The 27,755-nt window shown below is 38.6% G+C and overlaps 1 protein-coding gene across 1 annotated transcript; it reads left to right on the forward strand.

Moving 5' to 3' along the window:
* Positions 1-1,220: 1,220 nt before the first annotated feature.
* ZRSR2 (zinc finger CCCH-type, RNA binding motif and serine/arginine rich 2) lies at positions 1,221-25,948 on the forward strand. The gene is made up of 11 exons (XM_080652490.1): positions 1,221-1,586; positions 1,978-2,057; positions 6,494-6,572; positions 9,837-9,945; positions 10,145-10,231; positions 12,993-13,031; positions 13,648-13,766; positions 18,641-18,854; positions 21,770-21,825; positions 22,564-22,673; positions 24,741-25,948. The coding sequence occupies exons 1-11, from the start codon at positions 1,546-1,548 to the stop codon at positions 25,247-25,249; spliced, it is 1,443 nt and encodes a 480-aa protein (XP_080508616.1). The 5' UTR covers positions 1,221-1,545; the 3' UTR covers positions 25,250-25,948.
* Positions 25,949-27,755: the final 1,807 nt, after the last annotated feature.

Here is a 27,755-nt window from a genome sequence, read left to right on the forward strand (position 1 = left end):
ACTACATGATTTATATAAGTAAAATATTTTTTAGATAATCAGCTATTTTCTACTGACAACATAAAATAGAAATTTAGGCATTTTTCCCATAGAAGGGGCATAAACTGAAGTATACTTACTTGAGAATAAGTAGATGTATTTTAGTCACCATGGAAAATAGGAAATATATGTTATATTGCAGAATAAAGATAACCTTGTTTTATCAGAATATCATAGCAGAATGTATCTTGCATTAAATTTTTACATACCTTATTTTTATCTTATGATTTATCCTTTTAATGATGGTAACTATAGTTTGGAAATGGGATTGGCTTTTAAAATTAGGATTATCTTCCTAGAAGACATTCCTTCTTGTTATTATGTGAAAGTCTAGTGCAATTTATAAGAAACGTTACAGCAACCCGAAAACTGATGCTTTCAGTATGGCAGTAATTTTCAGCATAAGTCCTGGTCACAGGAAATCAGAAAATGGTGATTTGCGTAGGTACATTCTGCATCACTCAGGGCATTCTCTAGTTTCGGAATATAACTGCCAAGTCTTTACCTTCAAGGAGTTAAAGATTCAGTGCAAGAAGCAGACGTGTGAAAGCAACGAAGTGCACTATAGTGTGATAGGTGTTATAAAAGGTTAAATACCTATGCTTGGAGCACAGGCAGGGCAAATACCTAACCCATCTTGAGGGGGTCGGGAAGTTTTCACATCGGTGATGATATAGCAACTATTGCCAGGCACCATGCCAATACGTAGCATACGTATGAAAACTATTGTTACTATCTCCATTTTTATAGATAGAGTGAGGACTAGACATTAAGGAACTTACTCAAGATCAGAGAGCCAAGGCTTGAGTTTCCTAACCCATCCAACTCCAAAGCCTCTAATTACTGAAGCACTGAACCGGACAAGATCAACTTGGAGGTGTGTTACTCCAAATGTCTGTAAGAGGGAGTAGGACATGCTTTTTGTAGTTTGTGCTTCGGTTGCATGATTCCAAGGAGGAACCTAGGGGAAGCCGGGACAGTTTAGTAATTGGGTAGCTCAGTAATTTTGACTTGGAGGCGAGAGGTACAAAGCTAGGCCAGGGAGTTAAGTTCACCTCTGCATCCCGCAGATGTGAATGGAAGGGGGTGAGTCCGGAGTTTGGTCTGAGGCGCTGATAGGTGGAATCGCGGAAGGAGGAGGAGCCTGGGAAGTCGGACTGGGAAGCAAGGCGAGCTGCTATGGGCGGGGATGAGGAGAAAAGAGGAAGAAGTGTTACTTTAACCTCATGGCCACAAGCCATTCCACTATGGTGTCGAGAGCAGTAGGAGGGAAGAGTTATTTGCAGGCCGGTATAGGGTTTCTCGAGAAGGAGACATTTATTTGTGCAGGGTTTCGGGAGACGAGTCACCTACGGAAACCTCCTGTTTTCTAACTTGGGTGCGTCTGGGCGGAGGCACGCCCCGCCCTCCTGAGAGACCGCAGGGCACGTGGTTCCTACGCAGCTGCGCGCTCTCCCGAGCCCGCCTTTCCCGGCAGGCTCTTGTGGGCGTGGCGGCGCTGGCAACATGGCGGCGCCCCAGACGGTGATGCTTCCGGACAAACTAAGGTAAGTTGGGCTGAGGGAGATGAGCTGGTTAGAAGAGGGGACGGAGCGGGCCGAGCCTGGGCATGCAGGGTGTGCAAGCAGGAAGGAAAGGGGAGCTAGGCCAAGCCCGCGAGCCTCCGCAGCGGATCGAACCCTCCCGGGGCTCTATCCTGTCCCAGACGTCGGTGGGCTCGGGGAGGTGGTCCGGAGAGCAGGTGGCGGGATGGAGAACACCTGCCGTCTGGGCGGGAAAGGGCGAGGGAATGGCAAATGCGTGTTCTATAATTAAAGCACGGGAAGCAAGATTTCACTCCCGAGCGGCCGAGGGATTTCCTGTCATTGGGCGCCGAGGAGAGGGGAGCCCAGGCAGGTGCGTCCACTGACGGCGAGTGTGCTTGTCTGCTTTTCCCAGCCACAAAAAGTACAGGGCCGCCCTGAAGAAGGAGAAACGAAAGAAACGCCGTCAGGAACTCGCTCGGTTGAGAGACTCAGGTAACCGGCCTCTTATCCCGTGTTCTGTGTATGGATGAAATGGCTCTCCCACTGCCCTCTTACCTTGCCACTGTCAGAAGGATGCTGAGAATTGTATCTGATAAGAATTGCTGGGGCTACTGCTTCCCAAGTCATGTCGGACACCACGTTACCGTACTACAGAGGAGGAAGAGGTCTTGGTGAATCATCATCCACTGATGGTGTGTAGGTACTTAGGAACTATCTAATGTTACAGGTGCACACGTGAATTACAGCAGCTAGCACAGCCCTTGCACGTATTAAGTATTCGGTGAATATTTTTCTTGCAAAACCAGCAGGAGTTGAGGATTTTAGACATTTTGCAAGTTTCTCTCAAACTTTAGTAATATAAGAGACCCTTTGTTGACTCAAGTTGTTAATGATACTTTATTGAAATATATAAGCATAAAACTAGTTACCAAACTTAACTATAAATAATATATATACAAAATAATATATATACAACTGGAATTACACATCTACATTGATGTTACAGATGATGGGAGACAGATACATGACTATGGCATTGATTGGAATTTGAAATGCTACTATTAATACTATTGCCCTGTGGTTATTTTTCTGTTAAAATACTGTGGAACATTCATCTGTACTGGCCATAAAATCATTTGTCCTTCACATGGTGGAATCTAACATTTATATATTAAACTTGTCTGTTTAATATAATGAAATTAGTACTACTAACTTAGTTATAAAATTATATAGTAGTTATAAATGCAGATGGAAGCACTGAAATCACACTGGAGTACTGAGCTATAATGGTTGCTATCCAGATTATCCAGAATATGCTTATTAAGTTATCCTGACAATTCTTGAAGTTCACAGACCCTGGCCTCAAGTAACCAGGATTCTTGGGCCTTGAGAAATAAAGCCATAGAAGTTTTATTTACCACTGGAGTTGCCTATTAATTATTTAGAGCAAGCATGTCAAACTCAAAGGCTAACAGGCCAAATAAATAAGGTTTAAGTTTATGTGGGCCGCAAAAAAAACAAAAGCTTCCATTTTCATAGAAACGTAGATTTATTTCGATAGAGACATGCTGAATACAAAGGGCTGAAATAAGTAATTGTTAACATAAAATAATAGAACATTTCCATAAAAATTAGTATTTTTTTCTTGAACATTAACTTACCAGACACTGAATAACTGCACAAATTAATAAGCGTAACGCAAATAAACCTGTTTTTCTTGTTCTTGGAAAGCGAAATATTGCCTGCTGTGCACACCAAACAAGTCAGTCCAAGACTAATGATGTGGCCATCGGCTGCTAAAATATTCGCTGCTAGTATTAGTGGAGAGAAATGGTGCACCTGCGCATAAGGCGCGTAAGGGAAATGAATGTAACGTGATTATAGTAATTAGTCATTAGTGAACGTAGTTATTAATAATTATGTATAATAGGATATTGTAAAAATTAAGTTACGGAATTTTTATTAAAACACTAGAGACCCGGTGCATGAAATTTGTGCACTTGGGAGGGTTCCCTCAGCCCAGCCTGTGCCCTCTCACAGTCTGGGAGCCCTCAGGGGATGTCTGTCAGTCAGACATCCTTAACGCTGCTGTGGAGGCGGGAGAGGCTCCTGCCACTGTGCTTGCCAGCCGTGAGCCCTGCGTTGAGCATCTGCCCTCTGGTGGTCAGTGCGCGTCATAGCGACTGGTCATTCCACCATTCAGTCAGTTTGCATATTAGCCTTTTATTATATAGGATAGGATTTCTTACATACCATTATATTGGCTGGGCTGCAAAAATATTCATTGTGGGCCTCATGTGGCCTGTGGGCTGCGAGTTTGACATGCTTGATTTAGAAGCAATGCTTGGAATATTTAGAATGGAAAAAGCAGTGTGCTTAACTGCAATTTTTGTTAGCACCTCCTTTTTTATTCATTTAAAACTGGCCCCCTAGAGGCAGGATAAAGCATCAGGGATAAAAGGAAAAACAGGGTAATTCAAGTTATTGTTGCTGTTAGTGATCTCCCGACCCCCTTAAAGTTCTCAGCTACCTTTGTTTATTAATCTGTTTTCTTCTAACACTTTTTAAAAACCTCTTACTTTTTTTCTTTATCATTTTAAATCCTATAGCTGTTGTTTGTATTGCATTGGATTTTTTTTTTTATCCCTTTTGACTTTGCAAAGTGCGTTGGGAGTGAGCCTTTGTGGAGAGGCTGTTCATTGTAGCACACATTAAATGGGTAAACAGTGCCCAGAAGGTTAGATTAGAGGTATTCTAAAAAATTGCTGTAAGAGTGAGTTGACAAATGATTGGTAGAAATTTCTGGAATGTCGGCCTCTCAATTACAGGTAGTCTCTTTAGCACCCAATTCTGTTTAAAATAACCTTAAGTGAGCTGCCTTGTCAGCAAGTTGTAAAACTGGCATGATTCCATACAGAATTGCATGTATAATACAGTTAGATATATTGTACGATCAAATATATGCAAGGATACATATATGTAGAGAAAAGGCTACACCCAGAACTCTTAGTAATCACCTGGAGTGTGTGAGCTTGGTTTGAGGCATGATGAGGAGTTGAGTGAGTCAGGCAACAGATATTTTTGCATATTGGCTGTGTCCAGGCCATGTCTATATGGACATGCCTCTGTAAGTCAGTCAGTCATAGCCTCTGTGCCAGGTTCTTTGGGAGCCCTTTATGTACTTTAGTTCATTTAATTATCTGAATTATTAGATACTCTATGTGAGTTAGAACTTACCCCAATTTTTTTTTACCGACTTTCTTTTAATTTCAAGTGTTGAAAAAATAAAATTTATTTGCTTAAGAAAAGTAAATTATCTAGGATAAGGTGAACCTTTGGGTTATACTTAAACTCAATATGTGTGACAGGCACAAAATCTTTTTCCTTAAGCCTGAGATCTCCTGTTACATTTCCTTAAGGTTACTTTAGTTGTCCTCATTTTCCCCCTCAAATTTAATTCTGAATAGGAAAAGATATGTGTTTATTATAGTAAAATTTGTTTTCTCATGTTTTTATTTTGAAGATGTACCAATGTACAGAAAGTTAAAAAATACTACCATATGACCAGCTGTCGTGGCTCAGTGGTTGAGCATTGACCTATGAACCTGGACAATTCGATTCCTGAGCAGGGCACATGCTTGTATTGTGGGCTGGATCCCCCCCGTAGGGGCTGTGCAGGAGGCAGCCGAACAATGATTCTCTCTCATCATATAAATATCATCCTATTATAGAAATACATGTACACTATCTCTGTTTCTATCTCTCTCTTCCTCTTCCTTCCTCTCTGAAATCAATAAAAATATATTTTAAAAAAATACTACCATAAATATTCATGAATCCTTCACCTTGATTTGCCCATTGTTAACATTAGATACATATGTACACATTTTTTCCTGAACCTTTGCATGTCCGTTGCAGATATCATGACCACTCACCCCTAAATACTTCAGCCTGCATCTCCTAAGAATAAGGACCACAATACTAAATTTGCACTCAAGTGAAGGAATAATAATTCAGTGATATGATTTATAGGCCATATTTAAACTTTCTCAAACCAAGATTGATTATTTTGAAAAGCCATGCATTCTGGATTAGTCTGTCTTCTCCTGATTAGCTTCAGGTTATACGCTTTATGCAAAATTCCTACAAAGCTGATGCTCTCTGATGCTCTCATTGCATACAACGGGGGAGAGGGGGCTATAATGTCAGGTGGTTCTACTTCTTGTGATGCTAAGTGTGGTCATTATTGCCAATCAATGTTTTCCCCTTGTAATTAGTGTTCACTTCTGGGCTGGTATTTTGAGATGATATAAACCAGCCTTGGGCAAACTACGGCCCGCGGGCTGGATCCGGCTATTCTATCCGGTTCTCTTGCTCTCCCCTCCACTCCTTTACTTTGAATTTATATTAGTTCACACACACTCCATCCATGCTTTTGTTTCGGCCCTCCGGTCCAGTTTAAGAATCCATTGTGGCCCTCGAGTCAAAAAGTTTGCCCACCCCTGGTATAAATAAATCACAGCAAACTTTCATCCAATGTTTGATGTTTTTAGCATCTTTGTATAAATTACTTGTTACAGTGGGGGTTGCAAAAGTGATGGCTTTTCTAATTAAGTCTTTCTACATTTCTTAATCCATTCTTCTGCAAATATGTTTGTTTCCTCCCATACCCCCACCACCTCTTTGAGTATCACTGTGAAGCCATCAATTAACTTTCTAAATTTAATGTCTTATCAACTTCTAATATTGTTCATTTTGATGCTCAGATTGTACCAAAGTTGGGCAGTTGGAGCCTTATTATTAGAAAGTTTTAAAAACAGGATCATACCATAAATGTAAAAATTAAAGAATGTATCTGTATTTTTCCCTGTAATATTGACTAAGGTTTTGTTCTCAGATAGTTTAATAAAACATTTAAATTCCCCCAGGACTCTCACAGAAGAAGCAGGAGGAAGAGGAGGAATCTTTTATTGAGCAACAAGAAGAGAAGCTGTTGGAGATAGAGAGGTCAGCACAGACTGAAGCACTTCTTGTGAAGCAGTTATTTCATTTGAATATTATGTCTTTACTAATATGGGTCTTCTTTCTAGCACCCTGTCCAAAATAAGTCATAAAATACCTTGGATAATTAAATCTCTAGCTGACAGGCTATAACGAGATGTTGTCATATTTTTAATGGAAGTATTTCTGTTTTTGCTAATTCATAAATGTTTTTGAAAAAAATCCAAACAATTAAGTGTAAAAAGTGAAAGGGCTTTAATGAATTCAACACACCCAAAGATAGTCACTGTTAAGAATGTGAGAAAAAAAGGGGGGGCCCTGGCCTGTGTCGCTGAGTTGATTGGAGCATAGTCCTGTACACCAGAAGGTCGTGGGTTCGATTACCAGTCAGGGCACATACCCAGGTTTCGGGTTCAATCCCTCCCTGGTCAGGGTGCCTACATTAAGCAACCAATCCATCTTTCTGTCTCTCTCCCTCCTCCTTCCTCTCTAAAAATCCATTAAAAAATACCTTCAGGTAAATATTAAAAAAAAGAATGTAAGAGAGAAAATGTACATGTATTTCTATAATAGGATGATATTTATATGTTTTCTGTAAATTGCTTTTTTTGCTAAATATATAGGCCATTTATTTAGTGTTCATGCAGAGATCCAATTCAACCAATTCAATGGCAACATAGTATTCATTATATAGATATAGCATAATTTATTCTTTATTCATAATTTATAATTTACTAATGGACATGTAGGTAATTTACTATTAACTAACATTTGCTTACTATGTCCTATTAATTTACATTCAGGTTTTTTACTATTATATAAAAAGTTGCATTTTAAAAAGCACTGGCCGGTATGTTCAGTGGTTAGATCATTGGCCAGAGCACTGAAGGGTCGCAGGTTGGATTCCCTGTCAAGGGTACGTACCTCAGTTGTAGGTTTGATCCCGGTTGGGCAGCATATGGATGCAATTGATGTTTTTCTCTCACATCCCCCTTCCTCTCTCTCTGAAATCCATGAAAAACATGTCATCTGGTGAGGATTTTTTTAAAAAGTTGCAGTGACCATATATATCCTTGGTAACTGTCCTGTTATTTCCTTAGGAAAATGCCTGGAAATGAAATGGTTGCGATCAAAGGATAAATACACATACAATGTAGATGGGCAGGTAGGAAGGGCTTCCCAGTTTGCAGTCTGCAGCCCCTCCAACAGTGAATCAAGGTGCCCATCTCCCCATACCTTCACTTGCACTAGGTATTATCAATTTTATAAACTCCTATAGTCAAAAGTTGTATTTTATTGTTTCAAATGTACATTTCTTAATTAGTAGGGTTGAGTATCTTTATATATTTTATTACATATTTATAGATTGCTTAAGTCTTGCATATTTCTCTGTTATATATTTTTAAGTTTGTTGTGTGAGCAGTGTTATAACTTGATTAAGAATATTCTTTATCTGTCATATGTGTGATGTATATTTTATCTCATTTGTTATCAATCCTAACTTGGCTTACAGCATTAATTACCATCATTTGATTTTCATACTGTCAACTTTCATCATGCAATCTTGCCTTGGTGTCTGACTTAAAAAGGCCTCCCCCATCCCAAAATGACAAAAATATTAGTTTTTTTCTCTAGTATTTTTCAGGGGGTAGTTTTGTCTTTGTTTAAGTTAAACATAGTAATGTGAATGTGCTTAATGCTACTCACTTGTACACTTAAAAATGGTTAAAATGGTAAATTTTTATGGTATATTTTGCCACAGTAAAAAAGTAAAAAAGTTTTAAAAGGAGAAAAAACTTTATAGACACTCTCTATTTAGTGTGTTCATTAGAAATGTTGCTTCTTATAATTCCTGTTATCTACCTAAGCACATAAATAGATGAATTGATCAAAATGCCAAACAGAAAAAAATGTAATAGTGATTGGGAACATGGAGTAGATTCAGCCAGATATGCATTCCAGTCCTGGCCCTGCTACTTGCTAGTTGTGTTCAAGTTGCTTAATCTCTCTAAGCTTCAATTTCCTTGCCTTAAATATAGAGATAAAGTCAATCATAGTACCTACCTCATAAAATCGGGGTAAATGCATAGTACTTAACATAGTGTTAGCAGATAGGAGGTGCTGTGATAACTCTGGTTGTTGTTATTATAGATTTCTGTTACAGTAATGTTACACAGTTGATCCTTGAACAACATGAGGGTTGGGGGCACCAACTCCCTGCACAGTCAAAAATCCATGTATAACTTTCAACATTTGCAGTATGCCAGTCTCTATCATGGCTAAAAGACATGTTCCTAGAATCTGCAGTTGGAAATGGAATATATTTTCCCCATAGATTATTTGAAATTGTGATTAGGTCCCTAGACATAAAACCTTATTTAACTCCTAATGTTGCTGAAGAGATATAGAATAATTTCTCATATTTCATTTTCCATTTCCAGATTCCATTGGGAAATGCAATCTGGGTTCTAAACACCCCCGATTGGCTAATAAACTTTTGAGCCATAACCCATCTTTAAATTAGAAACTTGTGATATTTGATGTCCAGGACACCATTTTAAGATAGCATCACTCTTTATAATAGGTCATTTTTAAAATAAACTGGACACCTGCTAATTTATTTTTATAACTCCTTGTCACCTTTTCTTAAAACCTGTAACTTTCTTCATTTTAAAGACATGATGATTTAGTTTTATTTTCCTTCTTTAAGTTGTTTTCAGCGCTTGGAGCAAACCACAGGAGTCTCTTAACTGTATATAGTAGCAGTCCAAAGGCTTATGGCAGAAGATGCCAGTTTTCCCTACTGCTGCAATCCTGCAGTTGCCACTTTTAGAATGTGCAGAATAGGAAGGGTAATACATTTTGAATGTGAAAAGCTAGATGTGGCTTTGAAACTTGTTACTCGCTTTATTGGCACCTACCGGTAAACATCAACTATGGTCAACCTACAGGGAAAGTTGTAGTGTCATTGTTTTATGTGAGAGATGTCATAAATACAAAATGTAGAAATAGTGATTTTAAGCTATTGCCTTCTAGGAAGACAGTTGCTGAAGTAAGTGTAGTGCTTTTCTAAGATCGTTACTCATGTTTTTTGACCCTCTTACTCCCACTTAACGGCTTTCTAGAAAATGTCTTTCGTGATAGTTTAATCATTCCCAAACGTGCCATTTTTTGCTTTTGTGTTTGTGTGTGTGTGTGTGTGTGTGTGTGTGTGTGTATTTGTAGATTAATGCCCATTTCTTTTATTTGATTGCCTTACCACATTTATAGGCAAAAATTACATGAGGAGTGGTTGCTGCGGGAGCAGAAGGCACAAGAAGAATTCAGAATAAAGAAGGAAAAGGAAGAGGCAGCTAGAAGACGGCAGGAAGAACAGGAGGTACAGTATTATCAGATAACCAGTTGACTAACTAGTTAACCCAAAACTCATTAAGAGTTATATATCTTGAATTTAAAAAAATGGATATCATCCATTTTACAAATGTTGTAAAAAAATTGTTTCATTTGTCCTGTATGTGAAATGTTATAAAAAGTAAGTCTGAAAAAAATATTACTTTTCCTTTTTCCCTCCTGTAAAGAGAAAGTTAAAGGAAGAATGGGAAGAACAGCAGAGAAAAGAGAAAGAAGAGGAGGAGCAGAAGCTACAGGAGAAGAGAGAAAGAGAGGTGATTCCTGTCACAGGAGGATAAACGCACTGCGTATCCTCTTAGTGAGCTGATGTGGCAAGTGATGGGGTTGAAGATTAAGGTATAGGCATAGCAGGGCTTGGGCTCCGGTTTTTTGTTTAGAGAGTCACGTTTTTAGTAAAGTATACACTAGGGTTTGCTTCTGGTGCTCTAGAGTTTTTCCTCTGTGCATTGGCATATACTTTAATTAAGGTTTTTCTTCAGCTTTACCCATCTTACCCTTTTTACCAGGGATTGGCAAACTCTGTAAAGGGCCAAAGCATAAACATTTTAGGCTTTATGGTTCATACGGTGTCTGTTGCAAACACCCAGCCCTGCCAGTGTGCCGTGAAAGCAGCCATAGATAATCTGTAAATGAATGGTTGTGGCTGTGTTCCAATAAAACTTTATTGCTTTATTTACAAAAACAGGCAGTGGGCCCCTGCTTTATACTATGTACCACTCTAGAGCAAATGCTGTTGTATATGGGTTGACTTATAGAATAATATTTTGTATAGTTTCCACATTTATTTGATTTATAAGAGTTAACTGCTTATGACATGTCAGCAAGAATTAGTTAATTGAAAGAAATCAGGAACTCAAATATTGAATTAGGAAGGTATTTTGTTATTAAATCTTGACTTCCTTTCCATTTGGGGCTATAATTCAATTGTAGCCAACACATAGTTGCTCATTTAAAAAAATCTATAAGGTTATATGTACATATCTCCTGTCTGTATCTTCGGGATTCTTTTTTAAAGATCTGGTATATTTTGTTGCTGTTCCTTAACAGTGTATTTATTTCAAAGATATCACAGCTCATCTTTCCTGAGTCATTCATCAGGATGTATCTTTTCTGTAATATTGCTGGGTTTGATTAGTATAAAATTGGATAATTAATCACTATATCGTGGGGAAAATGCATTTATTTACACCCTAGTCATGATGGGGTAGAAGCAGCCTCTTTGACCTTTGCTTTTTGTGTCTCAGGCTATCAGTTAATTCCAGTGCAAGTTTTTTTAGACACCCATATTTGAGCACTGCTTTCCAGATAAGACAGGACCACCCTAGGTTTTAGGGACAGGGCAGTCATTTGGAACTCGTCATTTTTTAATAGAGACTAATCAATTCCCATTTTAGTAGTAGAATGTTCTTCAATTGCAGTCTTTCTGACATGAGATAAAAGCTAAGGCTTTTTTTTCAAAAAGCTAAGGCATTTATTTCAAAGGAAGTCTGTTGAGACATTAAGGAGAAACGAGTAAAATGAAGTGGATTCTAAGCTTATAAATAGGGATATGCAGTCTGTTTCTGCTCTGTGCTAGATACTTCTCTAGTGGATAGAGATAAAGTATCAAAAAAGACAGTCCCTGCTCTCAATTGAATTAGTTTTCTAGAGGGAAGAGCTGGATGATAAGTAAGAAAAAAAAGCTCATTTTAAGTGCTATAAGGTCATGTTAGGTGCTGTAAAGAAATAAAGCAGAGTCATGTGATAGAGTGACTAGGGTAGGCAAGTACTTTTGCAGATTGCCTGGTCAAGGTAGACTTCTATGAGAAGCCTATTTGTCAGCTGACACCTGAGTGCAGAGATCTCAGGGAGAAAAGGGGTCCAGGCAGAGGGAAGAGGCCTGTGCTTGGAGTGGAAAGAAGGTCAGGGTGCCTTAATCCTAGAGACCAAAGAAGAGAGAGGCAGGTGGAGAGGTCAGGAGGGTGGGCAGGGTCAGATCATGTAAGACCTGGATTCGAAGGAGGAATTTGGATTTTATGTTAAAAGTAATGGGAAGCCATTAAAGGGTTTTTAAGCAGGGAGTGACTTCATCTAATTTATATCTTTACCTTTAACAGATCATTCTAACTTTTGTATAAAGAAGGGGGTAGTGAGCAAGGAGGCAAAAGTGAAAATAAGGTGATCAGTTCGAAGGCAGCTGTTCCAGATAGAACATGGTGCTGGTTTGGATGAGGGTAGTGCTTAATACAGAAAAGTACACAGATTTGGGGTGTGTTGAGGCAGAGTTAATAGGACTCTAGCTGGTAGATTGAATGCATAGGGAGGGGAAGAAAAGAAGGGGAGTTTAAGTCATACCCTTGTAGGTTTTTAGTTTAAACTGAAATGGGGTGAGAGGTAGGGAAAAGGTAGTTTTCATTTGAGCTTTTAAGTTACTGAGGACCTTAAATTACTGGTCTTACATGACCAGGTAGAGTTATTAAGAAAGAAGCTAGGTAGATGAATCTTTTATGTGATGCTTTAAGGGGCTAGGGAAGAAAAGTCTGTTGATCATAATTTCAAAAACTTGTTTAAATGCCAATAAGGTCAAATCTATTGGCATATTGCAGGACTTCCTTTGCCTTATTGAAAAGTTTGAGATTTTTCATCAATCCTAATTACTACTGTTCATGTCATATTTTAGCATATATTAAATGTTTATGATGTTTCCGCTACCATTATGTTTTATAATATTCATAATACCTCATCTTAAAAACTAGAACGTGACATATATGCTCAAATATACTAAATATGACTGTTACTATTATAAGGTATTTTCAATGTTTTGCAATCTGAGCCAGTAAATGTCCTATTTGAATGAAAACTCAACTTTGAAATCTTTTCAGAAGATCGGTGCTGTAGAAAGCAAATTAGAAACTGAAACTTTTTGTATGCATGGGTTGTTAAAATTTTTACACATTAGATTCTTAACCAGAGAAACCAGATGTGACTTACCTGACTTCCAGGTTTTCACTAGTCCTATGTTTGCACCATTTGTAGGAGGCTGTGCAGAAGATGCTGGAGCGGGCTGAAAATGAGGTATTTTCAAAACCTTTCATTAAGAATTTGAGACTGATGAGCATTTCTTTAAAAACAATACTTCCAGCAATGTTAATTTTGCGGTTGGCTCTGTAGATCATGTCTGAAATATCTTGGGTTACTTTTGCACCTCTGTGATTTATGCAACAACAAGAACTGCAGAAGTTATCAATGAATAAAAGCAAATGGTATTGAATCACCCCTTTGGGCTGTCCTTGTTTATACTCCTTAATGTATGAATAAGAAACAGTGCACACTCTTACCCCCTCCTTACAATGGACCCTTTACCTTCCTGCTTCAGAGTAACCTTGATTTCTCTCAGGGGTGGTTCTCTAAAAACTCCTTCGGCCATTTTCAGAATGCCTGGACAAAGGGAAACCTTGGTGACTGCTCTTGGTCGCCGTGATGATGCCTGATAATGAGTGGTGACAGGGAACCAAGAGAGACACAGTTTGTGTCTCAGCCCAATTGCTTTTCAAGTCTCCATTACATGTTACAACATAAATTACATGTTACAACTTAATATTAATAAGAGAATCCATCTTTATTTATGACCAATACAGTTGAATACATTTTAAACATTTAATTCTTAATGGATCATGGTTATTTTCAACAGTTGGAAAATAGTGCCACATGGCAAAACCCAGAACCACCCACGGATGTAAGAATAATGGAGAAAGATCGAGCTAACTGTCCATTCTACAGTAAAACGGGAGCTTGCAGATTTGGAGATAGGTAACTAATTTTGCTTTATCATGTCAGAATGAAGTGCCTCAAAATGTTGAGCTTTTTGAGTTCTGTTTTTAGGGGTGACTTGGGCTTGAGTTTGAGGTGTTCACGGTCAGGCATCTGCTATGTTCTTACTGCTTCTCCAGTTCCCTAGATGTCTGTCTTCTGCTTCCCCCCCACACTTCACCCCTACCCTCTAATAAGGGGTTTAAGGCTGAAATGAGTGAACCCCTTATTAGAGTGAACGTAGGGAAAGCAGGTAGAATAGTGTCAGGAAAATGGCCAGCACTCTTGGAGTGTTTTTTGTTATCGTTGTCATTATTCTCTGAGAAACTCTTATTCCCTGCCTCTTTGCTTGCATCAGTGCTTTTGAAACAAGACATTCATGTGGAAAATTAAGCATTGATGTCTTCATAGCTACTGTATGCCAGGCAATGGCGATTTTTATAATTTGACCTGTTTATGAATGAGTAACTCAAATTATGTAAATAATTCATAATGATGAATGAATCCACCCAAGGCAAAATCTAATAATTACTATGCATTCTGCAGAATAAAATATCTAATCATATATTAGTGTCCTATTAATTCCAAAAAGGGATATGAATAGGCAATTTCATATGTATTTGATGAGAAACTGTATGTTGTCTCTCGTGTTTATCTTATTCATAAAATTATCCCTTCCATGAGATAATTTCCTTCTTTGAAAATATGAACCTTCTCTATGAACCTTCTCTATCTTTCTCTTTAAATTTCTTTTTAAATTTAAGCGTTAATACCATTTTACATTTTTGTAAGAACAATGGTCCTCAACCCTAGATGCACATTAGAATCACCTAGAAAACTGTAACAAAAAGTATGTCCTCATTCGAGTAAATCAGAGTCTCTGAGACTTGGGAAGCCTTAGTTTTGAAATGTCCTCAAGTGTTCCTAATGTGCCCCAGGATTGAAAGTCCCAAATGCAGGGTGATTAACTCCTTTTATATTTTACTAGAGGCCCGATGCACGAAGATTTGTGCAAGAATGGGCCTTCCCCTGGCTCCTGGCACCGCCTTCGCTCTGGCCGGAGCCACCTTTCTGCCTTCGCACGCTGCCCAGAGGCCCGGAGTGGCTGGGGTGGTGCGGAATGCCTGCATCCGACACAAGCATCCCATCCTGCCCCCGGCTGCTTGGCGTCTGCATATGCAAAGTAACCCACCATCTTTGTTGGGTTAATTTGCATACTCACTCTTGATTGGCTGGTGGGCGTCACGAAAGTATGGTCAATTTTCATCTTACTCTTTTATTAGTGTAGATAGTAGGATTATTTATGCCCAGACGATCTTTGAAAGGAGTCACAGGATCTGGTCAATAGTGAAAGTTTCCTCTTGAGGAACTGGGACTAATGAAACTTTATTTCCCTTTGTACTTTTACAAGTGTTTTCCAAATGTATGCTCAATTTCATCAAGAAATAATAATGATTTATGTAAAACACCAATGTGCAATTAAGACAGCATGAGTAGTTTATATTTGTGTGGATAGTTGAACCAGATTGCATTTAAGGTCTTCCAGCTGCAGGATTCCTCATTGATGAAACATATCTCTAACATTTCCTTGAATTTTAAGACTGTGGTCATCTGATTCTGGGATTCTTCTTCTGGTGGGCATAAGTTAGAAGGGGAAATGTCCTAAGCAGTTTCAGGAAATCAGTTGACAGTGCTTATTTGTGGAAAGGGTTATGGCCTATCAGGCTCTCAAAACTCACCCCTGAGAGTCTTTTCAAGGAAATACAGTGGTCATATTAGTTTGTGAACGTTTCTTAATATTTTGTTAGGCATATGACATTTTACCATCACAACTATTAAAAAAAAGTAGGACAGCAATTTGGATATTTTCTTTTTTTTTTATATATTTTATTGATTTTTTACAGAGAGGAAGGGAGAGAGATAGAGAGTTAGAAACATCGATGAGAGAGAAACATCGATCAGCTGCCTCCTGCACACCCCCCACTGGGGACATGCCCGCAACCAAGGTACATGCCCTTGACCGGAATCGAACCTGGGACCTTTCAGTCCGCAGGCCGACGCTCTATCCACTGAGCCAAACCGGTTTCGGTGCAATTTGGATATTTTCATTGTTCAAGTGGTGAGTTGTGAAATCAAATTCTAAGAAATTAGCAGTTACAAAATCCAGCACCATCCCTTCCAACAAAAACACTGTGCCCTTTTTACAGGGAGCCGTAGGGACTTGCTCTGGATCGCACAACTGTTCTTTTCTGTTGAGATCTGTCACATCATCAGTCAGTACTTCCATAGCCTAAGCATTTCTTATGTTTTGTTTCTGTAATTAGTACAGTTCAATTCTAGAACCTTTCTGGAGTTGATATATTTTAGAGTCAGAGCTTTGAGGGGGGTTATTTTTTTCTTCCTAAAGGAACATAATTACTGATGAAAGGTAAAACTTACCAGAGTAGTTATTTATACCTCACGCATTTCCTGTACTAAGGAAATGCGTGAGGTATAAAGAAAACTCAGGGTCTTCTGCACTAAGTTTAATAAAATAAAAGAAATCGAAATTAAGGAAAAGGAGGAGAAAGTGGGTTGTGAATGTGCAGTATATTTGGCACTGGATTTGAATATATCCAAGGCAGATGATGAGCTATACAGTGTAGTTCTTACCAAAAAGGAAGAATGAGCAGTATCTCTGGAAAGGCAGAAATTTTCCTGGTATCGAATTCTAAATGTTTCTCCCATTAAATACCATGTAAAGACATTGAATAGGAAGGTGAACAATAACTTTGATAGATGTTTTGTTAACAGTTGCATATGTAATTTTCATGAGAATGTTTCTTACAGAGACCTTCAATAAAGGATTGCATCCTAATTGCAGTGTGTGTGTATATATATATAGATATATACAGACATATATCTATATATATAAAAGCCTAAGTGACTGTTAAGACCGGCCAGTGCTATGACACGCACTGACCACCAGGGGGCAGATGCTTAACACAGGAGCTGTCCCTTGGTGGTTAGTGTGCTCCCACAGCCAACCTCCCACAGCTGGCCAACCTCCTGCAGTCCCGTTCCCCCCCACCCCTCCACCCAGCCTGCCAGGCCAAAGGACCCCACAGTTAGCTTTACCTGAGGGGGCATTTGGAGACCCACACCATTTATTGGCTGTCCTTGGGGTAAGGTAATGTTAAAGTATGTGATTTTGTGCCAGTTTTACTTGATTTAAGTATCTGAGTAATGGGTAAGTAGCATGTTCTAAACAAGGGGCTCTTAAACATGGCTGACCTTCAGGACCGAGTGGGGAGTTTCTTTGAAAATATGGGTCTCCCACTCTTTGAGATCCGAACAGATGGTCCATGTGCAGAACTCACAAACACTCATTTGACACCCTGGGAACTAGAACCAAGTTTATTTAGATGTAATAAACCCATGATCAGGATGTTAACCTTGTTAAATTGGTTTCTTGTTTAATTCTGCATGTGCTTCATACATGTAAAATTCTGATTCACAGCTAATACTGCCAGTTAGGTTGAATCATTGCTCTTTGTTCTGTCAGTAGCTGTACTTGGGAAGATGAATCTCATCAGAAGGTCCCTAACTGAATAATCTAGGCAGGTCCTTTGGAAAAATAACATTTCACATTAATGAACACTGACTGCACATTTCTGAGCTGGGCACAGTGTGTGCGGGCATTCTGTGTGCAGTATCTCACTAGGTGTACAGATACATATTGTACACATGGAAAGTGAGGATGAGTTAAACATTTAGTCATTTCAGGGCCATTATTTTTTTCTAGCATATGCCTAGTTCTTCAACTTTTTTCTTTCTAAAAGTTCTGGGTTGTTTTTTTCCCCTAAAAGTTGTGTCCTAATCAATTTTATAACTAGAAACCTATTCAGGAAAATTTTTTTTTTAAATATATTTTATTGATATTTCACAGAGAGGAAGGGAGAGGGATAGAGAGTCAGAAACATCGATGAGAGAGAAACATCGATCAGCTGCCTCCTGCACACCTCCCACTGGGGATGTGCCCGCAACCAAGGTACATGCCCCTGACCGGAATCGAACCCGGGACCCCCCAGTCCGCAGGCCGACGCTCCATCCACTGAGCCAAACCGGTTTCGGCCAGGAAAATTTTGATGATTTGGAATTGTGAAGTACATTCCCCCACCCCCTCATTTTATTTTAGGAGAAGGATATAAATAAAAAGTAAAAGATCTTTAAAGAATTATTCAGGTATGGGCTGGTCCAGTTTACACAATGAAAAGAAAATTGTTCTTCATAATGGTTAGTCTTCTTCAATTAAATAAAAATTAATTACATTTGCCATACCATTTAATGAACTGTAGGTTAACTCAGATCTCTTGGATCCTTTCTTAATTACCAGCCATGTGACTTTGGTAAGTGCTTTCTTCTTTGCAAAGTACAGAGAAATACTAGCCCCAACTCTCCCAACAGGTTGCAAGGATCAGAGGGAAAAATGCAGAAATGCCATGAAAACTATGAAATGTTATACATGTATGAGGTTGAAATACTCCATTAGCTGGCTACTCTTAGATTACCCTATTCTCTAAACATCAGGTTAGTTGAAGATTGTTTAGAACCAGGATTGTATTGTTCTTACTTTCCTCCTAAGTTCCACATGGGGTACCTGAATGGCAAATGAACTTGGAAATAATTTTTGCATTTTAATGGGAATCAATATATTGCTCAGTCTTAAAACAGTTTTCTTAAGTATTGAAAGTTGATGTCCGAATGGATTTATTTTACAATTAAGTCGAAACAGTCAAGTTACTTGAGTCTTGATCTCCAAATTTAATGCAAGCACTTTATGTGTAATTTCTAACTATTAGACTACTTAATATAAACTTTCCTTTCATATGCAGGTGTTCACGTAAACACAATTTCCCAACATCGAGCCCCACCCTTCTTATTAGAAGCATGTTTACAACATTTGGAATGGAGCAGTGCAGAAGGGATGACTATGACCCCGACGCCAGCCTGGAGTACAGTGAAGAGGAGACCTACCAGCAGTTCCTGGACTTCTATGAGGACGTGCTCCCTGAGTTCAGGAACGTGGGGAAGGTGATCCAGTTCAAGGTGGGCATGCACAGTGCACATGAAGGAGGAGATTGGGTCACTTCCCACTGAAGTACCCAATGGAACAAGAGAGCTAGGGTACAGGCTTTCTGCCTGCGTGGGGGCGTGTGCAGTGGTACAATGCCTGGCCCTGTGTAGGCCACCCAGGCACTCAATTAATGTTACTCCCTTCTCTCAGAGGTACTACATGAACTCATGTACTAGCATGGAAGTTCCTGGGTGCCAGGGACTAGATGGGAAAGGCTTTCATCACTTTAGTACCTTTGTGATCTAACTCTTCTAGCTGGTAAATTTGCTGCGGAAGGTCCCTACAGACAGCAGTACCAGCATTCAGTTAAAGGCCACCTATGACAGAGAACATGCTACCTCCCTCTCTCCCTCCCTCTGTGGATAGTGGGTCTCACCTAGAGCTGCAATGTGCACAGTGTAATACCACTCCACTTACTGAGATTATTGTTATATTGTTGCATTGTGTTGACAGTGCCAAGCCAGGTGCATGTTCTTTTTTTCTGGAAGTACACTGGAACGTAGATCTTGATTTCTTTTCTTTACATTATTTTTATTCATTGGATAATTGCAATACTGAACATAGTATTCCCAAAGTCATGGTTTGTGGTGCAGCAAATGGGATGAAAAAAAGGCATTCAAATTGCACAGAATTATTCTAACATGTTCCTTAAGGCAAGAGGGAAGTCAGATGTAATAGCCACTGCTCGCAGGACCTAGTAGTTGAATCCTACCACAATGAAGACTCCTCCTTTGTGAATGATCAGATCCAATCCTGAATGATTCTGTTATGTTAGGGTAGGGAAAATGTCCCATAATTTGGGGAAAAATAGGAATAAAATTGTTTTTTTCCTGCTTGTTGGAAATAGCCAAGAGCAGAGCAACTGCTAACCAGTAGCTCTTGTGAAATTCAAAGCTATACTTATTCCTACCAATTTTAAGATTTTCACATTTTCTTCCCTCCTTTGCCTTTTATTTCTGTTGTGCATGCCTTTCTGTCTTCACACTACTTCTCAGCACAACCAGTAAACACTCAAGTAGAATTGCCTGGCTACCCGTTACATGGAGCCATGTTAGTGCGGTTTGGCTAGGCCTGCATTCTGGAACATGTCACCTTACCTCTCCATGCCTTTTCCTCATCCCGAAAGTGAGGGGATTGGACAACATTAGTGGTTTCCCTCTCGGGGTCCCTACATTACACTGCTCCATGAAGTCAGTGGTGGAGCCCAGCCGGCGTGGCTCAGTGGTTGAGCATCGACCTATGAACCAGGAGGTCATGGTTCGATTCCTGGTCATGGCACATGCCCAGGTTGCAGGCTCAGTCCCTAGTGTGGGGCATGCAGGAGGCAGCCGATCAATGATTCTCACATTGATTGTTTCTATCTCTCCCTCTCCCATCCTCTCTGAAATCAATAAAAATGTATTTTTAAAAACAACACACAAAACTTCAGGCCAGTTAGTGGAAATCACACCATTACCTACAACTAGCCACCTACTAACCATGGTGTATTCGTTCTCTTTTGTTTAGAATTTTATTAGCCAAGCTCATGCTAATCACATTGGTAGTTATAAATGGAAAGGTGTTTGTTTAGTAAATTTTTAGTAGGAAAATTTCCAAAACATTAAATTTACCATGGAAAATTAATTAATGGGTCTTTGTGAATCACTGGCTTAAGTGATCTCTAAGGTCCCTGGTATAGCTGATGTGGCTTCCCAAACAGATCCTGCCTCTTTTTTGGTACTCTAATAAAAATAATCGGGAACAAATTTGTAAAATTAAACATTTATTTTGAAAATAAAAGCTGAACATTAGTATGAACATTTGAGGACTTTGTATACCATTATATAAAACCAAATAAAAAAATAAAATAACCACCCGGACAGTGTGGCTCAGTGGTAGAGCATCGACCCATGAACCAGGAGGTCACAGTTTGATTCCCGGTCAGGGGACATGCCCGGGTTGCGGGCTTCAGCCCTAGTGTGGGGCATGCAGGAGGCAGCCGATCCATGATTCTCTCTTATCATTGATGTTTCTCTCTCTCTCTCTTTCTCTCTCTCCCCCCTTCCTCTCTGAAATCAATAAAAATATATTTTAAAAAATAATTTGTTGATGAAAAATTGGAAGCGCCTTGGATATCTGTCATTCGAGGAGTGGACAAACTGATTTGCTAATTTGATATATCCAGTATACAGTAGTGAAAATGAGTCCTTAAGTTTATGGGATTACATCTTTAAAAAAGGATGTGGAATAAATACTATTTATGTAAAATTTTAATATGTGCAAAGCAATGCTATACAACATCTATATATGTGTATATATATATGTGTGTTTCTTTGCATATGTATACATAAATATGTGTGTGCCCATATATGCATAGTGGACATACATTTCTGTGTGTGTATGTGTTGCTGTGGATATTTGTGTAGGTATGTATTTATGTTTGGAATGTTAAGGATATGCCCAGCCTTAGGATAGTGCCTATGTATGTGATGGAGGAGGGAGGAAAGGATAGAAGAGCTTCAACTGGGTCTTTAATGTTTTACATATTTAAACATTCTCAGTCAAAAAGGAAAATGTCAGTGTTAAATTTGGGTGGTGTGTAGATGGGCTGATTTTTTTTTCTTGATTTCTGTGCATATGTGAAATATTTCACATCTATGGGGGGAAAGGATCTGGATGAACAGGGATCAGCTCATTGGGGCCTGCAAAACCGCTATGTGCTGAAGTATACCTTAAATAGACGTGAGAGTGGGGTAGTACTTCGATTCTGGGATCTTATATTAATAACTAGTTTTGGTAGTGTTGACCTGAACAAAATGCATTTAATGGCTGAAGGACTTCTTTTCCTTAGTTTTTTTTTTTTTTTTTTTTTTTTTTTTTAATGATAGAATTCTTCATTGCTCCTTAGGTCAGCTGCAACTTGGAACCTCATCTGAGGGGCAATGTGTATGTTCAGTACCAATCGTAAGTATTCTGAACATAAAATGTCTTCACAGTTTGTCGCAGTATAGTGTTGTGACTATGTTGGTGTCTGGGATTCTTTCCACGGAATAATACAGCTTTAATATGCATGGTATTTTAAAAAACGTAAATATTAAGAGCTGATACAGAAATATAGAAGGGATTTGAAAAGAATACATTTGGACTTCATTCTTTGTATAAGTACATAGTTTTGAATCTTTTGTAATATAGCTATTTTTTACTTATATGATTTTAATAAAATACAAACTGAAAGGGATAACTAGAATAGAGGAAAGTATAAATCCAAAGAGCCAGGAATTGAAGCCCCAAGTAATCTCAGTGTGTAGTTAGTGTATCATTTCTGCTTTTTTGTTGTTTGCCTGGGCCACACCGTGGCTAATGAGTTAAATTAACCATTGTAATAAGAATAGTGATCTTAACTGAGAAACAATGGGCACTGATAATGGGAAACACTTCTGCATTTTTAATGGTCCCATCTTTTGGTTTAAGAAGCTTTGACTCAAGCCAGTTTCCATGCATCAGAGAGTGGGTAAAAAGGGTTCCTGAATAAATGGTGAGCTTCAGGAGCTGGAATGTTCTAATGAGTACTCTCTTAGTAGTACAAAAGCAGTAAGCTTGGAGGTCCTACAATAAACTAATAAGAGGGTTTGTTAACAACAGCATTAATCTACATATTAGAACGTTACTGTAAAGCGTGTCCTTTAATTTGTGGCTTAAAAGGGAAGAAGAATGCCAAGCGGCCTTTTCTCTGTTTAACGGAAGATGGTATGCAGGACGACAGCTTCAGTGTGAATTCTGCCCAGTGACGCGGTGGAAAATGGCAATTTGTGGTAAAATATAACATGATGATTTTCCCCCAGTTGTTCTACTGTTATGTAAAAGGAAATTCTTAGTGAAAAAATTGTATTTTAAACAGGTGAAGCATAGCTTTTACCTCACACAGTAGATGAGCTGAGATCATTATATAAAGGACATTACATTTTAGATCTGTAACAGACCTTGTGTGTCTCTTTGTGCATGATATGATTGAGGTCACAGGGTATTGGTGACAGAGTTGGGCTAGAATTGGGTCTTCTCGTCCTCAGTGCTGGGGCCCTATGTCTAATTCTTTAGGAAGCCTGAGAAGTTGGGGCCCTGGAAGCCACCTTTCCTTATTGCGGTTTCAGAGATGTTTGCTATTGATGGCTCCCCTCACTTAAGCTGTGTTGTTTTCCCCATCTTTATCCCTAATGAATCTTTGCTCATCTTTGCCACCTAAAACATTACCTGTATCATCCCCTGCCTTACTTGAAATACATGCTTTTGTGCAGTAGATTGATTCTAGCTGTGGGATGTGGTGAGAGCACATTCAGTCAGACTGACTCATCGACAGTGGCCCCAAATCAGGAAATGAGTCAGTCCCTTGAGTAGCCAGCAATTTTGATGGCCTTGTGTTTTTTTGTTTTTTTTTATTATTTCTCTTGGATGGTTTTAGCCAAACTGTATTGCTAAGGTACCGGAAGCAAAGAGATGGAGCTATTTGTGTCTTAAGGGAGCACATCCTGATCCTTTACTTTTCTTTGCTTTACACGTGTCTGCTTAACACCTCTTATTTAAAAATACATAATTTACAAAGTCTGAATCTTTGGCAACTTGGTCGTAATGGATGCTGTCACTTAAAAACCATTTATTGAAGGGGGGGAATATTTTGGAATCCCTTGCTTTGGAAAACGAGAAGAACTATTACACCTTAAGTTTAAAAGCTTGGGGGATGAAAGAAGTGGGCCCGTTTTATCCACAAAGGTGTTTACTTTTGTCAGTTCCTGGCAGTCCAGTATGGTTTCACTGAGGTGATTCTGAGTGTGACTTTGACTCTCCCAAAGCAGGAGACTATTTCACTTGTTTTGTTTTTCAAAATAATAGTTTGGTAGTTTTTCCCATTAACTAGTGATGTTGAGCATTTTTTCGTGTCCTTCTTATTGGCCATTTGTCTGTTTTCTTTGGAGAGATGTGTATTCAGATCCTTTGCCTGTTTTTCTGTAGGTTACATGACTTTTTGCTATTGAGTTGTAAGAGTTCATGATTTATTCTACAGATAAGTCCTTTATTAGATCTATGATTTGTAAATATTTTCTCCCATTATGTGGGTTGTCTTTTCACTCTGACAGTGGCCATTGAAGTACAAAAGTTTTTAATTTTGATGATAACCCATTTATCTAAGTTTTTTCTTTTTTTAACTTGTGCTTTTGCTATCATATCTAACAATCCATTGCTTAGCCCTGTGTCACAAAGATTTTACTTGTATGTTTATTTCAAAGTTTCATAGCTTCGTATCTTACATTTAGGACTCATCATTTTAACTTTCTTTTTGTATATAGTGTGTGGTATGGAGGTATTTCTCTTTTAACTGTTTTACATATTTGGGAAATTTACTGCTTTAAAAATTTTTTTTGAGGACCCCAAGAAGATTTCTGAGTTGTTCAACTAGATTTCACTTTCACAAGAATCTTCCATATTAAAAATACTTGGTAAATTTAAAAGCGTTAGGCCAGTGTTAACCATCTTCTTCTTAAAGTGTTAATTAGGGATCTACATTGTCAGTGAGTGGGATGGTGAAACCCTTGAAAAAGTTGGAGTTACCACTTGTGTCACTTGCACACCACACAGTAATCCAGTAGAGAAACAGGATATCCTGCTAATTAAGATTTCTGATTTGTTACTTTTCACAGTGCCATTTGTTAGAGCACTTGAATATATTTGAAATTCTGGGAACCAAAACTGTGACATCAATTTATGTAAGCCCCTTTTAAATAATATAAAGAAGAAAATAGTTCTGTCATGTCCAACATGAGAAATGGACTTTCTAAGAAGGATAAAGTGCCAGCAATAAATGCTATTTCCTCACTGTGCCATTGCAGGTTTATATGAAATGCAGCAATGCCCAAGAGGAAAACACTGCAACTTTCTTCACGTGTTCAGAAATCCCAACAACGAATTTTGGGAAGCTAATAGGGACATCTACCTGTCTCCGGATCGGTCTGGCTCTTCTTCCTTTGCTAAGAACTCAGAGAGGAGAGAGAGGATGGGCCACCATGATGAGTACTATGGCAGGCCCAGGAGGAGAAGAAGCCCCAGTCTGGCCCGTTTCTATAAAAGGAATGGAGAAGCTGAGAGGAAAAGAAGAAGTACCCACAGGGATAAGAAGTCTCACAGACACACAGCAAAAAGTCGTGAAAGGCACAGTTCACGAAGTAGAGAAAGAAAAAGGGACCACAGTTGGGGCCGGGGCAGCCGGAGCAAGAGCCACCGTAGCCGAAGCAGGAGCCGGAGCCGGAGCCGGAGTCCAAGCCCCTCTAAGTTCAGGAATTACAGTGGGAGAAGGTCAGGTAGTAGAGATGGAACTGTTCATAGTCCCAAATCCAAATAAACTGATTTTGTTTTTATATGATTGCATATGTTATTTATTATGGCTGCTCCATACCTGGGTAGAGGGCTCTGAGTTTAAATGGATTAGCAAGTCTGGTAGAACCCCATATCATCTATAACTCTATTTAAAAATATTAGCATGGCTGGCGTGGTTCAGTGGTTGAGTGTCGACTTATGAACCAGGAGGTCATGGTTCAATTCCTGGTCAGAGCACATGCCCATGTTGTGGGCTCGATCCCCAGTAGAGGGCATGCAGGAGGCAGAGGATCATTGATTCTCTCTCATCATTGATGTTTCTATCTCTCTCTGCCCCTCCCTTTCTGAAATCAATAAAAATATATTTTAAAAAATACTTTTTCTCTGATAACTTATATGCTGCTTTTAGAAAATCTAAATGTATAAATAACATGAATATTACTTGTAATCCTAACCCTTAAAAATAACCAGTTAACAATGGAGCATTACTTTAGTCTTTTTTTTTCTTCTTATGGGTGTGTGCACATTTTTTACACAAAGAACATAGATGGCTGCAGTTGAATATGCTTTTTGTCACAAAATATTGTCATACTTTCTCAAGGCCTATTCTGAATGTTATTTTTACTCACTGCATAGTGTGGAACTCTTAATATATTCAACCATATCCTTCTTGTCAGATTTTAAGTTATTTTAACTTTTACACTATTAAAGAACCCTGTGCTATAAACAAATAATCCTGTGGTAGATTTCCTTACTTTTATACATTTCTGATTATTGTGTTAGGATAAATTACATCAAGAGATATGAATACTGAAGTATTTCCAAATTGCCCTCCAGAAAAACTACACAGATCATCAATAATAAATTTTGCTATTCCCACACCCCACATTACTTTTCACCAACTTGGTAAACTTTATGTGTTTAACTTTGTTTCTGTACAATTGGCTAAGTAAAACACTTTTTCTATATTTAATGGCCATTAAATTTTGTTGTTTGCCCTTTATTAATAATCTATTGGATTTTTCTACATGCAATAGCTGAGCAGTTTTGTTTTACTTTAAAATTCACTTTCTCAGTTTTAAGGTACTAAAGGGTAGTCAATTTTTTTCTGCCTCCCTCCTACCCCCTATTTGCAGTCCCTCCTCAGAGGTTTTCCATGAGGGTGTTCATCTTTTTTTATAGTATATTGGAGAGTTCTCTATATACAGGTAAATTTTTGTCATTTTCAGGAAAATTGGAGTCATTGCTACTGAATATGCCTATTGTTATAGCAATTGTGGTAAAAAAAAAAAGTGGTGAGAGAACATTCTATTCTAAAAGCTTAATATAAGATATTGTTCTTAGATTTCAGATCATAAAAGCTCTCACGCTTCCTCATAAATTTTTAAATTTTCTTAGTAACCTTTCCATTGACATACTAGAGATCTTGACTTTCAGAGTATATGGAAATAAGGACTTAAGGATACACAAAATAGCGGTTACTTAGGAATCTTAGAAATAGAAATTTCTTCAAGATTCAGATTTATGAGTGATATCTGTTGAAAAAGTCCTTTAATCTGTAGTCTATAAAAGGAAGTATGTGGTCCAGAATACATTTTACTTTAAAAATTGATTTGTTCCAGGCTTTAAATGCCTGTTTTACCATAAAAATGATTGTAAATTTTCTGTAATTATCTACAGCAAGCATGTCAAACTCGTGGCCCACAGGCCACATGCCTCATTTATTTGGCCTGTGTTAGCCTTTGAGTTTGACATGCTTGATCTACAGGATTCACTAATGCCAAATAATTATCACTGAATTCAGTATTTTTAATACTTTCCTAAGTACAGCCAAGTTGTACACAATTAAAGGTGGTATTCAAAGTTGAACAGTCTTTAGTAGATCATGGAGGGGAAAATGTCATAGAGGTTAAAAACACCAGCTTGTGTTCAATCAAGGTTATGAGTTATAGTATTAAGTGGCAGTGTCATATGGAGGGGAAGCAGTTTTTATTATTTAGAGAGGAAGGGAGAGAGACATCAATGATAGTATCATCAATTGGCTGCCTCTTGCCCCTCCCCCCCTTACTGGGGCTTGAGCCCAAAACACAGGCATATGCCCTGACTGAACCTCCTGGTTCATGGGTCAATGCTCAACCACTGAACTACACCAACTGGGCAGGAAGAAGCAGTTTTTAAACCACAGACCAGTTCATTATCCTGAAAAATGTCCATCTTAAATACTGTTGTTTTTTTAAACTTACTAGTATAACCTGATTACCACTTATAATTCAAAATTTCCAACTCTACACTGCTCACAGCCCAAAGGCCTGTTTTCAGGGAATAAATAGCAATGTGTTAGAGGCTCTTTAAATCGAGATTTTATTTTTTTTTAGCTGACTAGCAGCTTAATTTGATGATGAGTTGTATGTTGTTTTTTTTCTGGTCCATAGGTATTTCCACCCGCCTCCCCCCCTCCCCCGCCCCCGGGCATGTACTATTTGTCTCTTCGTTTGTTTCCTCATTTTTAAATATCTTTTTAGTATTTAACA

This window comes from Plecotus auritus, assembly GCF_963455305.1.
Source record: "Plecotus auritus genome assembly, chromosome: X".
NCBI lineage: Eukaryota > Metazoa > Chordata > Mammalia > Chiroptera > Vespertilionidae > Plecotus > Plecotus auritus.